This window comes from Xenopus tropicalis, chromosome 5 (genome assembly GCF_000004195.4).
Source record: "Xenopus tropicalis strain Nigerian chromosome 5, UCB_Xtro_10.0, whole genome shotgun sequence".
In the NCBI taxonomy this organism is placed as follows: Eukaryota; Metazoa; Chordata; class Amphibia; order Anura; family Pipidae; genus Xenopus; species Xenopus tropicalis.
Genome location: NC_030681.2, coordinates 49,712,877 through 49,731,026, shown reverse-complemented (window position 1 = coordinate 49,731,026; position 18,150 = coordinate 49,712,877). Strand labels below are relative to the sequence as shown.

Genomic DNA, 18,150 nt, shown 5'->3' with positions numbered 1-18,150 from the left:
GTAAATGTGGTTAAATAATAACAGCTCAGACAGCTTAAACGTACAAAAATGTCACTTTGCTTTGTTCTGTAGAGCTCTGGATACTTTAGGCATTTTGTATAGATTCTTTTCAGTGTTCGGCTTTATTCTTCCTGGATTTGAGTGAAAGAAACCTCTTGTTGCTATATACTCAAGCATCTTAGTGAGGCTGAATGTTTCAGGCAGAAGGAAGGGCTGGAACACAAGTTCCACCTCCTCTAGCTTTAGGCTACTTTACAAATACATTTCTGCAAAAAGCAGTCGGAGCACAGTCGCTATAGTATAGTACCTTTGTATCAGGGAAGAAAATGGCTTACAGGGAAAAAATTGCTGGAGAAATACAGAAAGCATTGGATGCTGTAAAGAGTACACCACCTGACAAGATGCTAAGCAGATACAATGGGGTCTTATATCCAGCCTTAATGTGTAACCAAGAGACTTTTGAAGCACTGAACTCTTTTGAGACAAGAGAAGATGATATTCTGTTGGCAGCATATCCCAAATGTGGTAAGTTCCTTAAATACTATTTGATTTTAAACTGCAAATATAAATGTTTCCCGGTTCTTTCTGTTTAATGATATGGTGTGAATGATGGACACAGAAACAGCAGCTACCCCTCTTTCAGCCCTAAACATAACATGGTATAATGATACTCCATAATGGTATATTTCTTTCTTTTGTGGATTTTCTTCAATGTATTTCTTACAAAGTAGCAAAGACAATGTAACTCTCATGAATATGGACAGTGATGATTTTCTGTATTTCTGAAGCAATCAGTAGCACTGTATGAAACCTGGACACCTAGCATGTAACATACTCATTTTAGTAGTGGACTAAAATTCACTCAACATGATCACACACAAATCAGTGCCGGCTGCAGTCAGGGTCGGACACCAGAAAAAAAACCCAGTGGGCCCCGGCAGCCCAGAGCCGATCCCCGCAGAGCACTATATTGAGCGACCGGTCTCCCTCCTGCCTCCCCTGACCAGAAGTTTCATTTAGGCACGCTCGGAGGGGGTCGGACGGGTGGGGGGCCCTGTTTTAAAATAAGCAAAGTTGCAACTCTAAATTAAATGTTCCCTGTAAAACTTACACATCATAGGGTTCCAAATTATATCTGTCTAAAATATCAACCCCAGAACAATCATACATAGAATAAAAATACATGCAGGGACAATCCTTACAGACCCCAGGACCCCAGACATTCCAGGAGGACACCATTCTGCACCCAAAACTGCACCCCAACACATACTGCCCAATAATGGTAGCAGAAATACAAGAAGCATTTAATACCATGGCAACCTCTAAGGCCTCTGACCCAGATAGTGGTATACCTCTAAGGCACCTGGCCCAGTAGCATGGTATAGAACAGTGTGGGATAAGATAACAGGCACGGTATGTGACACCAAACCAGCTGCTGTCCATTTCTGCCAGTGCCCTCATTGCTTCAATTCACAAGGAGGGGAAGGTTTCCAAAATGTGAGGATCCTACCACCCCATATCCCTACTATCCCTTTGACTCCATCAAGTAGCCTTAATTATGTGGAATACTGGAACTCTATGGCTTTAGTGACCAATACATAAAGTGAATTAAGTTACTGTACAAAAATCCCAAGCGAATGACTCAACGTTCCTACTGAGCAGAGGGACATGCCGGGTGTGTCCAGTGTCACCCCTTTTATTTGTGTTAGCAATTGAGCCACTGGCCACACAGATCCTGCAATCCCTACAACTAATCAGGCTGAATTATGGTCCCATTGAAGAAAGAATCTCATTATATGCAAATGATGTTGGCTGACCCGGGTCCCTCACTACAAGCTGTCTTAGATACATTCTCCACCTTCACTATCTATGCTGGCATATGTATTAATTGGACCAAATCTGTTATATTTCCACTAGATATACTATACCAAAAAAGGGATCCTCAATGGCCAGTCAAAATGAGCCAAAGCGAATGGGACACAGCCCCCAGATTTAAAGAGCAAGCCAAACAGCAAAGTACAAAATTATCCCAAACACAAAAGTTCAAAAAATTAAAAATCACATTTTATTCAAAAATCATTATTTAAAGCATAACAACCCTCAAAATGCTGCCTTATGCGTTTCGTACCCTACCAGTACTTAGTCATAGGCAGTTGTGATCCCATGGGTTCTAAAGCACATATATAAGCACAGAGTAACCCCACCCATCATTAAAATCATTCCACTCTCTACACAACAAAAAGGTTTTACAAATTCATTGAAATCATGAAAACCCTTACTTGGACCCTAGTCAAGAAGCTGATCCCCCACTGCAGCGGGTCCACTTACACTGTGGGGTAGGATAAACATCATAAAGTTGATATTTTTGCCAAAATATTTATACATCCTTTGTAATTCTGCAGTAGCAATTCTAAAAATGGTATGTGACATACTATATATATGCATCAATAAGACCCTTCTTATGGAACAATAAGTTGCCCCATGTCTTTTACAAAACTCTGATAGTGTCCTATGCCAAGGAGGGATTTGTGTTTCCCAACCTGTACTATTACTATCTAGCTGATCAGCTCAGTTATGCAAACTGGTTGCTAATACAAAATTTAGATAATTCCAATGTCATACTCCAGGCCAGGTTTGTAGGCTCTTTGGAAGCTCTGGAAAACCTGCCTACTGAGGAAATTAATGGACTATCCTCGATTTCCCCCTGTATGAGAGCCCGGTATAATGGCAAGGCTAACAGTATTAAAACTAGCTAGGTACAATAAATGGGTGTATACATTAAACATACAAAAATACATACCAGAAACAACCAATAACAATTACAAGAGGTAAATAGGGCCCCAACCAAAACAGCTTACATTTTTTTTCATTTACGTTGACTTTAATGTTTCTTAATATAGTTTGAACCTATAAGGGAGGCATATGGACACCAGTCGACTGTCATGCTTCTTTCAGGGAGAACTTTGGCGTTCAAAACATCCTCGCCTGCTCATTCAAAAAATGGGAAAGCATTGCTAATGCCATCACGGAATGCTCAGGAGTGCATACCTGCTTAGCTGTTCCTCTGTCTGTCACTGCTAGACAGGAAAAGGTTTTTTGAAAGCAATGTGGCAGCCATTTCATCCATTAGGCCTTAGCCCTAAAATGCTACTGTCCAGCAATTTCATTGGACTGCTCAAGTCTGCTGTTTTGTAACTTGCCCTATCTCTACAGGAGAATTTCAAATACAGGTATAGGACCCATTATCCAGAATGCTTGGGACCAAGGGTATTCTGGATAAGGGGTCTTTCCGTAATTTGGATCTCAAAACCTTAAGTCTACTAAAAAATCAGTAAAACATTAATTAAACCCAATAGGATTGTTTTGCATCCAATAAGGATTATTTATATCTTAATTGGGATCCATTACAAGGTACTGTTTTATTTCTACATAGAAAAAGGAAATCAGTTTTAAAATTCTGAATTATTTGCTTATAATGGAGTCTATGGGAGGCAGGCTTTCCGTAATTCGGAGCTTTCTGGATAACGGGTTTCCGGATAAGGGGTCCAATACCTGTACAGGTATAGGACCCATTATCCAGAATGCGCGGGACCTGGGGTTTTCCAGATAAGGGGTCTTTCCGTAATTCGGATCTCCTAACTTAAGTCTGCCAAAAAAAAATATTTAAACAGTAATTAAACCCAATAGGGTTTTTTGGCTCCAATAAGAATTAATTATATCTTAGTTGGGATCAAGTACAAGGTTCTGTTTTATAATTACAGAGAAAAAGAAAACCATTTTTAAGTATGTGAATTATTTGATTAAAATGGAGTCTATTGGAGATGGCCTTTCCGTAATTCGGAACTTTCTAGATAATGGGTTTCCGGATAAGGGGTCCAATACCTGTTCCCTGAAAGATGCACATGAAAGTGTGATGTATTCCAGTATATTCTGTCACTTTCTGATTGGTTCACATTCTGATGTATGTATATTAACCAATTATGTTTTGAAAATTTGTATGATCACTAATGAATGCTATTTGCTTTTTTTAAAGGAACAAATTGGACTCTTCATCTATTGCAGGACATGGTTCATGTTGTGCACAAAAAGGATCCAGCTGCAGTTATACCTTTATTAGAATTTACTGGCGAAAACAAATTTGAGGTTTGTAAGGTTCTATGGTATCCAAGGTTAATATGTGTAATATTTTTTGGTCAACAGTCTCATCAATGTATCACAGCAATTTATTATAATGGAAATTGATTTACAAGAATTCTGCACATGGACAAAATGCTTGTGTGACATAATCATCATGAATTTTTCTGACTAATTAAATTCTCTCTTAGGAACTGCTTTTCTAATTTAAAAAATCTGAGCTGGAAAGCATTATCTGATAACTGCAGCATTTTTTTTTAAAGAGAATATATATTGTCTTTCTCATCATTTAGGCATCATGAATTTTATATATATACCTGATTTCATATGGACTAAAAAAGGATTGTTGCTCTATGACAGCTTTATTGGAGCTCCTCTTAGGGGGCATTTACAAAAGCGGTGAAATTGAGACAAAATAAAAGTGGAAATAGATTTGTCAGATTTTCCACCTTATTCACAAACCTATATCTCCACTTGTGTGAATTTGTCTTTTAAGCAAACAGTTTTCAGGTATTGTCTTTTAGATAACATTTTACTAAAATTATTTCTGAATTTGTCTTTAGCTCTTATTAAGTCTGTTGATCTGGCATCATGTCTCACATCAAAAGGAGCCTTGTAACATGGGTTTTGCCAGCAGGGCTTTGAATTTGCTAGCCATTTACTTTAGGTTGCATTTCCTGAAGTGAAATTTTTAGGAAAACTATACATCATTTTTGGGGGCCAACCTGTGCTTCTAAATTTTTATGTAATTCCAGTTCTGTAGCAAGATTTAAGGGTCTAAAGACTAACAAATAAGAAATTGCTTTTTGCATAATATAAGCATATACATTACAAACATGTATTATTTAGAGATCTGCATGTATTGTTTTATGGAAATTTTTGACTTGTATGTTTCAAAAACTCAGTAGACTACCAACATTTTGAAGCACCACCACAGAAATCAGCGTATTGTACTTTAGACTCCAGGCCTAAAAATCCACTAACATTAAGTTCACCACAGGTGGGAGGACACACGTACACAGGTGGAAAGTACACATGAGGAATTAAAAAAGCTTCCCTGCATTTGGGGTCTCTAAATGCCAGCATTCATTTCAACTAGGAACATGCACACAGTGTCAGACTGGTGTATTTGGAGTTAAGAGATGAACCAAATCAAGGGCCCACCCCCTCCACTACTTTGCATCAATGCCATGAATTTTAAATGTGAAAAACTCAAATAAAAATTGTCACTGAGAACTTTGGCAATACATCTAAGTTATTATTAAATCTAGAAGCACTGCAGGGCTCATAGCTGAAAGCTGATGGCATGGGGTGAGAGCGAGGGGGGCAGTGCCAAGATAGGGCACCATTGCAAATTTCACCCCAGGGCCTATAAGCCTTTAGCTATGCCAGTGGTATTCACAGCAAAATGCAGAGCAGTTACATCATCAAGTGGAGATGTGCCAGAAAACATGATACAAAGAACTCTAAATGTTTTCTCTTGGTTTTAAGTTTTGGATAATAAATGCACATACCAGACATAGGGCTGCCAAAAGGATATGCTGTGTAATGAAGAAATAAACGGAAGTTAGACGTGCAGACTTTGCCAGTATAAGGGCATCTCTGCAATGTGTCAACTGGGAAAGGCTTTTCATGGGGTTAGACACAGAAGGAAAATGGAACATCTTTAAAACATTGCTTTGTAGGTATACACAACAGTATATCCCCCTTGTAAGCAAGGAGAGGCATCGCAAAGCAAAACCTTTATGGCTGAATAAAAGTGTTATTGTCGAGGTTGGTAAGAAAAAACGTGCTTTTAGGGCATTCAAGTTAGCTGGGACAGCGAAAACTTTCATCAGGTACAAGGAAGCAAATAAAGCATGCAAAAAAGCTATCAGGCAAGCTAAAATAGAGATGGAAAGGGATATTGCAGCTAGGAGTAAAAAGAATCCAAAATTATTTTTTAATTATGTGAATAGTAAAAAAATGAAGCAAGAAGGGGTGGGAACTTTATTATCACGGGGGGGTACGTTGGTTGATGAAAACGGGGAAAAAGCTGAAATTTTGAACTCTTATTTTTCATCTGTCTATACATCTGAGGAGCCAGATAATGAAGGCTTCCCTTGTAATATGCCCAGTTCTAGTAATTTAGCTACGGACGCGTGGGTCACTCAGGAGGAAATTCAAAAGAGACTTGAACATGTAAAGGTAAACAAAGGTCCAGGGCCGGATGGGATTCATCCCAGGGTATTAAATGAGCTGAGCGCTGTGATTGCCAAACCTCTTCACTTAATTTTTCAGGATTCATTGAGGTCTGGCATGGTGCCAAGAGACTGGCGGATTGCTAATGTGGTGCCGTTATTTAAAAAGGGATCCCGTTCTCAGCCTGAAAACTATAGGCCTGTTAGTCTGACATCAGTAGTAGGAAAACTTTTGGAAGGGGTAATAAGGGATAGGGTACTTGAATACATTGCAGTTCACAATACTATTAGTTTGTGCCAGCATGGTTTTATGCGTAACAGATCTTGCCAGACTAATTTAGTCGCCTTTTATGAGGAGGTGAGCAGGAACCTTGATGCTGGAATGGCAGTTGATGTCATCTACTTGGACTTTGCTAAAGCGTTTGATACAGTACCTCACAGAAGGTTAATGATCAAATTAAGGAATATTGGCCTAGAACATAATATTTGTTATTGGATAGAGAACTGGCTGAAGGATAGAGTACAAAGAGTGGTTGTAAATGGAACATTTTCTAATTGGACCAGTGTGGTTAGTGGAGTACCGCAGGGGTCAGTCCTTGGTCCTTTGCTTTTTAACTTGTTTATTAATGACCTGGAGGTGGGCATAGACAGTACTGTTTCTATTTTTGCTGATGACACTAAATTGTGCAAAACTATAAGTTCCATGCAGGATGCTGCCGCTTTGCAGAGCGATTTGACAAAATTAGATAACTGGGCAGCAAACTGGAAAATGAGGTTCAATGTTGATAAGTGCAAAGTTATGCACTTTGGTAGAAATAATATAAACGCAAACTATCTACTGAATGGTAGTGTGTTGGGGGTTTCCTTAATGGAGAAGGATCTGGGGGTTTTTGTAGATCACAAGTTGTCTAATTCCAGGCAGTGTCATTCTGTGGCTACTAAAGCAAATAAAGTGCTGTCTTGTATAAAAAAGGGCATTGACTCAAGGGATGAGAACATAATTTTGCCCCTTTATAGGTCCCTGGTAAGGCCTCACCTTGAGTATGCAGTGCAGTTTTGGGCTCCAGTCCTTAAGAAGGATATTAATGAGCTGGAGAGAGTGCAGAGACGTGCAACTAAACTGGTAAAGGGGATGGAAGATTTAAACTATGAGGTGAGACTGTCGAGGTTGGGGTTGTTTTCTCTGGAAAAGAGGCGCTTGCGAGGGGACATGATTACTCTGTACAAGTACATTAGAGGGGATTATAGGCAGTTGGGGGATGTTCTTTTTTCCCATAAAAACAATCAACGCACCAGAGGTCACCCCTTTAGATTAGAGGAAAGGAGCTTCCATTTGAAGCAGCGTAGGTGGTTTTTCACGGTGAGGGCAGTGAGGTTGTGGAATGCCCTTCCTAGTGATGTGGTAATGGCAGATTCTGTTAATGCCTTTAAGAGGGGCCTGGATGAGTTCTTGATCAATCAGAATATCAAAGGCTATTGTGATACTAATATCTACAGTTAGTACTAGTGGTTGTATTTATAGTTTATGTATGTGAGTGTATAGATTGGTAGGTGTGGGTTAGGTGTGCTGGGTTTACTTGGATGGGTTGAACTTGATGGACACTGGTCTTTTTTCAACCCTATGTAACTATGTAACTAACTATGTAACTATGTAAAACAAAATGGAAATGAAACTCATATACGTTCCACTATTAAGTGATGGTAACTTGTGGTAAGATTTGTAGGATCAATTCAGTTTTTTCCATCCTCATGCCTTTCATTTCAAATTTCAGACACTCAAAGAAGAATCTTCACCAAGAGTTTTGGTGACACATTTAAGTTATGATGGAATTCCCAAAAACTTCTTTAATAAGCAATTTAAGGTAAATTGACTATTTTTTAAATCTAATAAATTACACGTATATTCTCTGTTTTGCACAACGTGATGGTCATAAAAATCTCACTGTATAAAACGCTGGCCAGTTGGACCACTGACCCCTGGATTTTTTTGAGGGACAGATTATTAATGGAACACAGTAAAAACATATTGCAGTGTCTATATAAAATGTTTCTGTATTACTTTGTGGTAAAGTCATTGCTCTGCATGTGTTTCCCTTTATACTAAATTGGGTTTTCTCATGCACGCTGGCCAGGGTTTTCAACACTTTAAAGAAATGTTCTAATGTAATCTTTGCAGGCTTCCATTAGGTAGCATTGGTATAAGTCAAAAATAAGATAGTAAGCCTAAATCTGCCTCTGCCACAACCTTATCTGGTTGACTAAACCTTGCTCTGTCTAACAATTTCAAGACAATTATTTGTAATAATTATTTAGTGTGGTTAACCACAAATACCAGAATAACTTCCTAGCATGAGTGTATATGTAACCAATGTACCAATACACTTGGTAGAGCTACAAAGTGGTTAATGCAAAGAAAAGGCTGAATCAGAACACAAAGTTCAGAGAAAGAAAAGAGAGAAAATTTGTTTAAGCAAAATAACGCAAGAATTCATGCTTGTTAAAGCCCTGGACTTTCAAATGCAAAATTCAACAATACATTATATCCAAAGCTGTGCTACCAAATTCTCTATTACCCACTAAAAAATGCACAATTCCGTTAAAACATCATTTGTTTCTTTATTCTGGAAAGGAAGTTTGAACATGTTTGCAATGACATTTCTATTCATACTGTAGCCCTTTTGCTCAGAGTGCCTAGAAAAATCACATTCAATCCTAAAGTAATGAGGTGAGGTGTCAGAGCACAGATTTCTAAAGCCAGGGACTGCAAACTTAAACTTAAACTTAACAAAAACAAAAAAGATAAAACAAGCTTCTTATGGAAATAGAAAACTTTTAAATATATTCAATTCTCAGACAAACTAAGCCAGTAAGTCTGCTTTGCAGCCCAAAGTTAAGTTTAAAATTAAAAAAACACTTCAATTTTATTATTATTTTCCATTGTAGCAGGATATTTTACTTTATAAATTGGGTCTTATAAATAGGGCCCCAAACCATAGGTCAAAGAAGTTCTAAACTCTCCATACAATTGTTCCACTACAGTCCTATAGTTCTCTAAAGAATCTGGCCAAAGTATAAATACAATTCACCAACTACATACAAATAGTCCTGTGCAATTTAAGCTTTGTTATATTATACTATAATTAAAGCAACCCCTACTGTAAGAAAGAACTTGGAGCCCAATTTAAACAAATTGAAGTTTGGGAAGTTTTTTCATTTATTTCAAGTGTGGTTGAGCAACAATGTTTAAAACCACTGCTTTAATGCATTTAACATGGGTTTGTAAAATGTCAAAAGTAAGATTGGGGAGAAAATTCATGGTAACAAAATATGTGTTGACTGTTCTACAGATTTTAGTTGTATTTCGGAATCCAAAAGACACAGCATTATCTTACTTCCATTTCTACAACAACAACCCAGTTTTACCAACATACAGTTCCTGGGACACATTTTTTGAAGATTTCATGGCAGGAAATGGTACGGTATCACTTAAGGCTGTTTAAAATTACATTCTCAATTTAAGTTTTTTTTCTACTTCCTATTCATGAGTTCTTAGACAATGTGCTTAGAAAATAAACAGAATTAGATTGAAATTATGCAATAAACTTAAATTTAATTTTATGTGTATTTCATATAAATGAATGTAAAATTAGATAGTTAAAAAAAATGATGGTCTTGCACTAAGTATGTAGTGAAGCTAAATGAAAGAAATACATTTTAAAAGTGGACTTGTAGGGGGAAACTAGGAAAGAAGACCTAACTGATTAACTACTACATTTTTTTGATCAGAAGAGATGGGCTTTTCATGTGTGTAGTCAAACTGTATAATCAAATCTGTATATTGGGATTCACATGAACATTAGTGTACAGAGCTACTATTATGTAAAGGAATGTTATCAATAAACATTATAAATCATTGGTCCCAGTTGACTTTCAAACCAAAAATTTTTTTTAGTAAAGGTATGGGATCTGTTATCCGGAAACCCATTATACAGAAAGCTCCAAATTATGAAAAGGCCATCTGCTATAGATATTTAATCAAATACTTCACATTTTTAAAAATGATTTCCTTTTTCTCTGTAATAAAAAGGCAGTGTCTTGTACTTTATCCTAATTCACTATAATTAATCCTTATTAAAGGTAAAATAATCATTTTGAGTTTATTTAATGTTTAAATTATTTTTAGCAGTATGAAGGTAAGATCCAAATTACAGAGAGAACCCGTACCAGGAAAACCTAAGGTTCCGAACAGGTCCCATACTTGAACTGTGTTTAATGAAGGACCTGGATTGGCTAAACAATAGATGATATGATTGGCTATGAAGAGAGCTGTGTTTTTCGCCAATTTTATAGTTGAGGCCAATAACCCTAGTTAGTGTCACTGCAAGTAAAGATGGAGATAGGTGGCACCCTTTCTGGCTACTTCTGTGAAACATTAAAGGCTTTAAAAGAATGTTAATAACCTAGACCTCAGTAGTTGGTGCTATATATAAGAACTGCAACCCAGATATGAATAATAGACCATATAAAAAGCTCTCCATGAATCCTGTGGTCTCAAAACCATTGGCAGGGTTATAGTTTTACGCTTGCTGTGTTCAAAAAGGTTTTTAGCCACCATAGAGAAAAGGTCTAATATAAATAACATTTGTACCTGACGTACTGTAAGCCACCAAGAGCTACTCATCTGTGGAAGGTAAGCAGATGCTGACCTAGGTAGGCTTAATTCCCCACACTGCACGTTTGCATTCACTTCATCATTTGCGTTACAATGTAGATCCACTGGCTCATATTTGACTTAATCTAACCAGATGGCAAATGGTTGATGGTGCCCGAACTAAGTTGATGTGCAAAACATCACTTGGGTAAAATTTGTTAAAATATGGGGACCCTGGCTCCATGACTCTTGCAGGTGTAACTGATGCAGGATATCACCTACTAAAACTAAAGGAAAGCTATGCTGGACTAAGAATTACATGTGTGTTGGTCTTGTTATATACAGTGGAATTTTACCACCAAATTACTGCTATGCATTGAATCTTTATTTCTACGCAATAAAATAAAAATCTACCTTTGAAAAAAGTTACATTTAGCCAACATAGAGGAAAGTTCTAATATAAATGACATTTGTACCTGATGTAAGCCACCGAGATCTACAGCTCATATGTAGAGGGCAGCAAATGATGTCCTAGGTAGGTTTAATTCCCTACACTACATGTTTGCATGAACATCACTTCCCTGAGAAAATACTTTAGTATTTAGTTCTGCTGGTTGGTATTCGGCAAACAGGCAAATTCTAAACACTGCATTCAATATATGTCAATCACATGTATGTTTGGTTTAGGTGTTTGCTTACATTAATATCACTTTATGTTAACCTGGCCCCCAAACACGTGGTATGTTAAATAATTTGCCCGATGCAGAGAGTAGAGAGTATCTAGTAATCTTAGTTAAATCATAATGAATTTGTGTTCCATTCCATTCAGTGACTGTATTTTCTGCATTTTTCACATTTCAGTTTGTTGGGGATCATATTTTGATCATGTAATTGAATGGAACAAACATATTGATGAAGAAAATATTATGATAGTAACATTTGAAGAAATGAAAAAGGTAAGTTTAATGTCCATATTTAAGTTCTGCTTATGCTGGGTTTGCCATAATGATGCTTAAAACTATTCCCTTCGCTACTCTTTGCAGTTTTAATAGGAATTCCCAAAGGGGAACAGAAAAGTTGAGGCACAGCACTGCTTATCTTGCAATTACTATGGCATTCCAGTTAATGGGATATTCATATCAGTATATTTGTGTGTGAATGTGCAGTACAGTACTGGCTATTAAAATCATATACCAAATGAAACCAACTATATACATTTCCCATATTATTGTTAAAAGCGAGTAAAACTAACTGTATGGAGCATGTTAAGGAATAGGGACAGCAATACATTTCAATTCTACTGTGAATAAACTGCCACACATATTCCCATTTGACTCTGGTAGTGGGAAAAACACTCAGCCATGAACCAATCAGCTCATATTCTAGATGGACTAAGCCAAACTATACACTGCCCAGTCCCTCACATTTAGTATATTCAGTCATGGATTATTTTTAGCGATGAGTGAATCCGTCTCATTTCGCTTCCCCATAAAATTTGCGAAACGGCAAGAAAATTCACGAAACGGCAAGAAAATTCGCAAAACGTATTTGTCGCGCAGTTTTTTTGTTGCCCGCGGTTTTTTTTATGCTGCGTCTTTTTGTTTTTGTCGCCCATGCTTTTTTTACGCGACCGCACCCATTTGAAGTGCGACCAAAAAAAAAATCCCGCGCAACAAATTTTTCTGCAGGGAATTTTCAGAGAAGTTTAGCTGAACAATTTGCCAATGGCCAAATGCGGAAATTCACTTCAAATCCATGCCTGCTGAAAAAAATCGCTCATCACTAATATTATTATGGCATGGTTGGTCTGGGAATCACGATTTAGCATGTGTCATCTGTGTCAGGCAGTTATTTCCTATAAGTATGAGCAGGTAAGTATGTGCACTTTATGTCCATACACACGATTCTTTGCAGTGTATGTGCCAACTTTCACTTGCAAATGGGGATATGCTTTTAAAGAGATACACTTGAGCAGCAGAGCTTATTTACAGATACTTTTCACTCTGCTGCAATAGGCACCATTTGACATTTATAGGACTGTTCCAGTTACTTGAAGTGATACTGACAGCCACTTGAATTTTTTTTTTTTTTACACCTGCTGTTGTGTTTCTTGCTGATTTGTATCAGCTTTAAATTCCTTATAAACTAAATCTGCAAAGTTTTTTCGCTTCATAATTATGGTAGCACGAATTACAGACCCACGGAGCAGCCATGTTAGTTCCCCTCTTCCGGGTTTTAATTTAAATGCCTCCCAAGTGAATAAATATGCCCAATCACAAACCTGCAACACCCCTTTTGCTTTCAGCCGTTGTTTGACATAAGCTCAGCTCCGTTGTCTGTGTGTAATTGGAGGGGGGGGAGGGAGAGTCCTTAGAAGCAGGCAGGCAGGCAAGGGAAAGCTATTTAAATTCTTCGTGGGAAGAGCAGAGAGGGGGCACAGCCCTTTGAAGCAGGCAGGCAATGGAAAGATCAAGCCTGCCTGCTATCTAGTTCACGAGGAGCGAGGGAGGGAGGGGGAACTCTTTGAAGCAAATGGCAAGCTGAATCCTCCCAGTTTATGACATAGTCCTTTTGACAGATTGAGAAGCTACAGTCGGGTTGCCAGACTGTCGGGTTCAGGATCTTCAGTAGGATTTATGTAGAGAAACAGGACTTTTAGGAAAAAACAGTCAACATGACCTATAGGTAGGTTTGGAAGTAAGTTCATATTTTTTGGTGTCAGTATCACTTTAAGGTAACAGAGGCTGTTTGAATGTGTATTGCATTGTCTGTCTCATGGCAGCTGATAGCTAAATGCAGGAAGATTATTCTTATTTAACATTTGATAATGTGTTATACTGTAGCTCTCCTACCCCCACCTTTTTCCCCTAGTATATTATGTTATTATGTTATTTATATAGCGCTGACACATTTACGAGCCACTTAACAGATATTTTTCTTCATTACATCAGTCCCTGGCCCAGTGGAACTTACATCATTATTATCACATTTTATATTGGGCAGAAATGCTACCCACTGAGCGACCGTTAGTTATTTATATAGCGCAGATTTAATCACGGATTAAATGAATCTGGTATTTGGTTCTGTATACTCTTTGCAGGATTCAGATTCAGCCAAAAGGGGAAGATTTATGAATCTTCACCCATTCAGGTTAGGCAAAGAATTGCAGAATCTGTCAGTGATTGATTGCAGAAAACATGAGTAAGTAATCCATTTGGTAGCAAGGCAAGGTAATGGATTACAGAAAAGGCAAGTGCATTAAGGAATTCACTTTTCATTTTCTGCACTTGTTGGCCTTTATTAAGATGGCCAAGATTCATAAATCTGCCTCCAAGTATCCAAGTAATGTCACTTTAAGGCTCCGGGGAACCAAACACAACAATGTTTCATTTGCAATTTCTGAATGTTTTTTTTCTTAAACTTTAATATGCAGATTAGGGTTGGGACTTGGTTTGGTATTTGCCCCAACTTTTTGTTTAGTTCAGTATTTGGCCAAATTCAAACATTATAGATTTAATACACAGTGCATTACAAAGGATTTTTCATAATTCACATGAGTCTCTGCCACACTGAAGTTTATAATCAACATGGGGAAAACAAACAATCATCAATTGATAGATACACTTCTAAAAATTCAATCCAAATAACCTGGAGAGTACACATGTTCCTCAGTGCAACAGTGTAATTTATTGAGATATCACCGCACCAAATGTTTCACTACATGTAGTGCAGTGATATCTCAATAAATTACACTGTTGCACTGAAGAACATGTGTACTCTCCAGGTTATTTGGATTGAATTTGAAAGTTGTACAGCCAGCATGGGGCCTGTTACCTGTTGATGAGTACTTTCTTTGAATACTGGAACCTACGGTAGGACTCTGAATTTTCAATTGCGGATATCTACACTTCTAAAAATCTCATAGGAATGAACAAAACGTGGGTGAAGTTTTCTGTGGTGAGCTCTAATTTCACATTTTTTTTTCCAGGCTACTTTGTTTCATTCTTCCTTTAAACAAATATGTGTATATATATATATATATACACACACACATTTCTTTTTTCTGACTGTGCATTTAATATTTTTGTGCAGGACCTGGAGTCAGCAGTAAAAAAGATCTCTGAGTTCGTTGGGTTCTCTCTGACTGAGGAGCAGATACAGAGCATTGCTGATAAGGGCACATTCAAATCCATGAAGGAGAAATCTGAAAAATCTCATGGTGCATTTGGAAAAGTTATCTTTAGAAAAGGTGATAATGAATACATTTGATATGATATATATATATATGAATCAGTATCTAGTGATTCTTTTGAAGTTTGATTGTGTTTTGTTGCTTGCACAAACTCACCTCTTGGTCAAGTACACAAAGGCTGAAATTACCATTCCTTTTATTAACATTGTAATCACTATATCCTGGTGCATTTGTTTTGATGCTTGAAAATGACAAATGGACAATTTCAATAGGCAACCAAACCTTTCTTGAAATTATCTAATGTGTCTCCCAATACAACTAGATCTACAGCCACAGCTCTTACTGTAAACAGCCTTTTTCTTACCTTAAAATGAAACCTCCTTTCTTACAATCTCTAGGGATGCTTTTGTGTCCTCTGGAAAAAATGATTGGTATATAACATGTCAGAACAATTCCATATTCCCCCTGTGCCCTTTTCCACATTAAACAATCCCAGCCTGGCCAGCCTTTCTTAACTGAAATCTTGAATACTCTTTATCAGCTTAGTTGCTCTCACCTGAACATTCTGTGCTTCACTACTGGGGACCACTACGTAATATTCTATATGGGGCCTTGCCAGTATTTTGCAATAGGGTTGAATCTCCTTCTTTGAATTGATAAGCCTTTTAATATATTTTTTTTTTTTGTAACTTAAATTTTTTTTATTGTTTTTTTTGTACATGGTAATTGTAACAGGCATATAGAAAGTCAGTAATAGGCGTATTACAGTGTGGTCCAATGAGTAAAGTGGGTTACCCTTATCTCCAAATACATAACATATCTGTTTATTGACATTTCTCATTAAACGAATAGTACGATTTATCTTAGATTGGTAGTAACACTTAAAAGAAACATCTGTGGTTAGCCTTTTAATACATTATCTCACTGGTCCTTCCTAGTGTTGCTGATTGCCATTACTTGCTACAGTCCTTTTTCATCATGAATTCACCTGTATTAATCCCATAAAGGATATAAGTAGCCTGTATGTTTTTGAACCCCAAGTGCATTGCATTTCTTGATACTGGGGGCCAATTTAGGATTGCTTGAGCCTTGTGACCACATATACATTCATACAGAAAAAGTCAAGAGACTTGCATTTTGTGCATTAAGCTACTTAAAATGCCTTTTTGTAGAGTTTGTCTGTCAATATATTGCAGTATATTCAAGCTGGCCAACTATGTCAATGTCATGCAGTTTACCACTTTTTCTGCCATTCTCCAGGGTACAATCTTGAATATGATCTAGATAAAGGCTTCCAGTAACCTCTCAGCTACAAATGTCAAACATATATGCTTATAAATGCCAGGTTAAGACACAAACCCCTTTGAAATATTGGAATCAGTTTTCCTTCACTCAATTCATACCATACCAGATGAGTAGAAATAGTATGACTAAATAAACTAAACTAAGTGATTGTGAGTGTATTCCATCATGCCCCATGCTTAAATGATTGAGTACGGTGTCTTCTATGGCCACCCATTAACCACTTGTTTGGGTTTTTTTTTAAGGTGAAGTTGGCGACTGGAGAAATACATTCACAGAAGCTCAGAATCAAGAAATGGATGCAAAATTTGAAGCTTGTTTAGCTGGAACAAAACTAGGAGAAATGTTACAGTACAATGTGTACTGCAAATGAGAAGCGGAGACATTTAGTACAACCACTGTATTGATTATTTTATGGCTTTTGCATTTGAATAAAGAAATCTAAAAACTGAATTTTCTCTAAATATTTAAACAAAAACACATCAGGCCAGATTCAGTTCAGTGAGAAAAGTTATCTCATGGTTTATCGTGTGAAAACTCATGGACAAGATTCAAATCGAGGAGAAAAAACATTTCTCCTAATTCAATTCCAGTTTTTTCCATAGGCTTTAATAGAGTTTTCATGTGATAATAGTGAAATAAGTCTTTCTGAATTGAATTGCATCTCAAATTGAATCTCATCCATAAGTTTTCCCGTTGAATTTAATGTGGCACATTATGTCTTGGGAAATGTTCTGCCATAAACCAGCAGAACATGCTAAGAAGCTAGCATGATGTTTTGGTGACCCCTGGGAAGTAGTTGTTGTAGACATTGCAAGTCACACCTCTAGTTTGTAAGCAGTTAAAGGACAGGCTGAAACATATATCTCATCACACCAATGTGCACATGCTGAATATTACAATTAAAGGATAAGAAAATGTATCTTAACTACTTATTACCCTGTGTTAGTTTTATTTTTTTGTCTCCTTTTCAGTTCTGTATTTTGGCCTAGGGCAGCACCAGACCTCATTGCACCCGCACGCAAGCCTCAATGTGCATGTGCAGGAAGTGATGTAGTGCATGTGCTTGGGAGGAAGTGACGTCATACACATGCACATTATGTCACTTCCTATCATGCACACACCCCATGGCCCTCCAGGTACCCCCTCACCCTCTCTACTCTGCCACCGGATTTTTTTAATATTTTTTTTTTTGGGGGGGGGGCGGCATTTTTTTTTACTATTTAAGCACTTAAGGTTTGCCCTAGGTACAGGCCCTCAAAAGCCTATATGCTCAACATAGCACTCACCTTTCCTAATTTTAAATATGGAACAATTGCTAATTTTCTTACTTTGCGGCAGTCATATTTTACTCACAACGTCACTTTCCACTTGATCCATACATGAACTCTGCATGTACCTTTCTTTCCCCATACTCAGAAAAACAAAAACAATTAAATATGGAGCTGGAACAGGGCTTAGGTTATTTGGTGGATAATGTAATAAAAAGTCTTAAAGGGGACCTGTCACCCTAACAAATAATTCCAAATCCTATTTTATTGTGTTAGTTGAGCAACACAAACTTATGCTTTATAAATTATTTACATCTTTCCTTCATGTTTTAGAATTCACAAATCAGCGTAAATCATTGTAAAATCTCGTTTATGCATTAGAATGGGGGGGCCTAATGCCAATGCCCATGCACTGGATAC

General features: G+C 37.3%; 1 protein-coding gene across 1 annotated transcript; it reads left to right on the top strand.

Annotated features, from left to right (window-relative positions):
* The first annotated feature begins 282 nt into the window (after positions 1–282).
* On the top strand, positions 283–17,387 carry sult6b1.5 (sulfotransferase family 6B member 1 gene 5). The gene is given in 7 exon segments (NM_001097337.2): positions 283–525; positions 4,034–4,143; positions 8,087–8,176; positions 9,662–9,788; positions 11,827–11,921; positions 15,058–15,214; positions 16,705–17,387. Coding segments are annotated over 7 exon segments (906 nt in total). The 5' UTR covers positions 283–326; the 3' UTR covers positions 16,833–17,387.
* Positions 17,388–18,150: the final 763 nt, after the last annotated feature.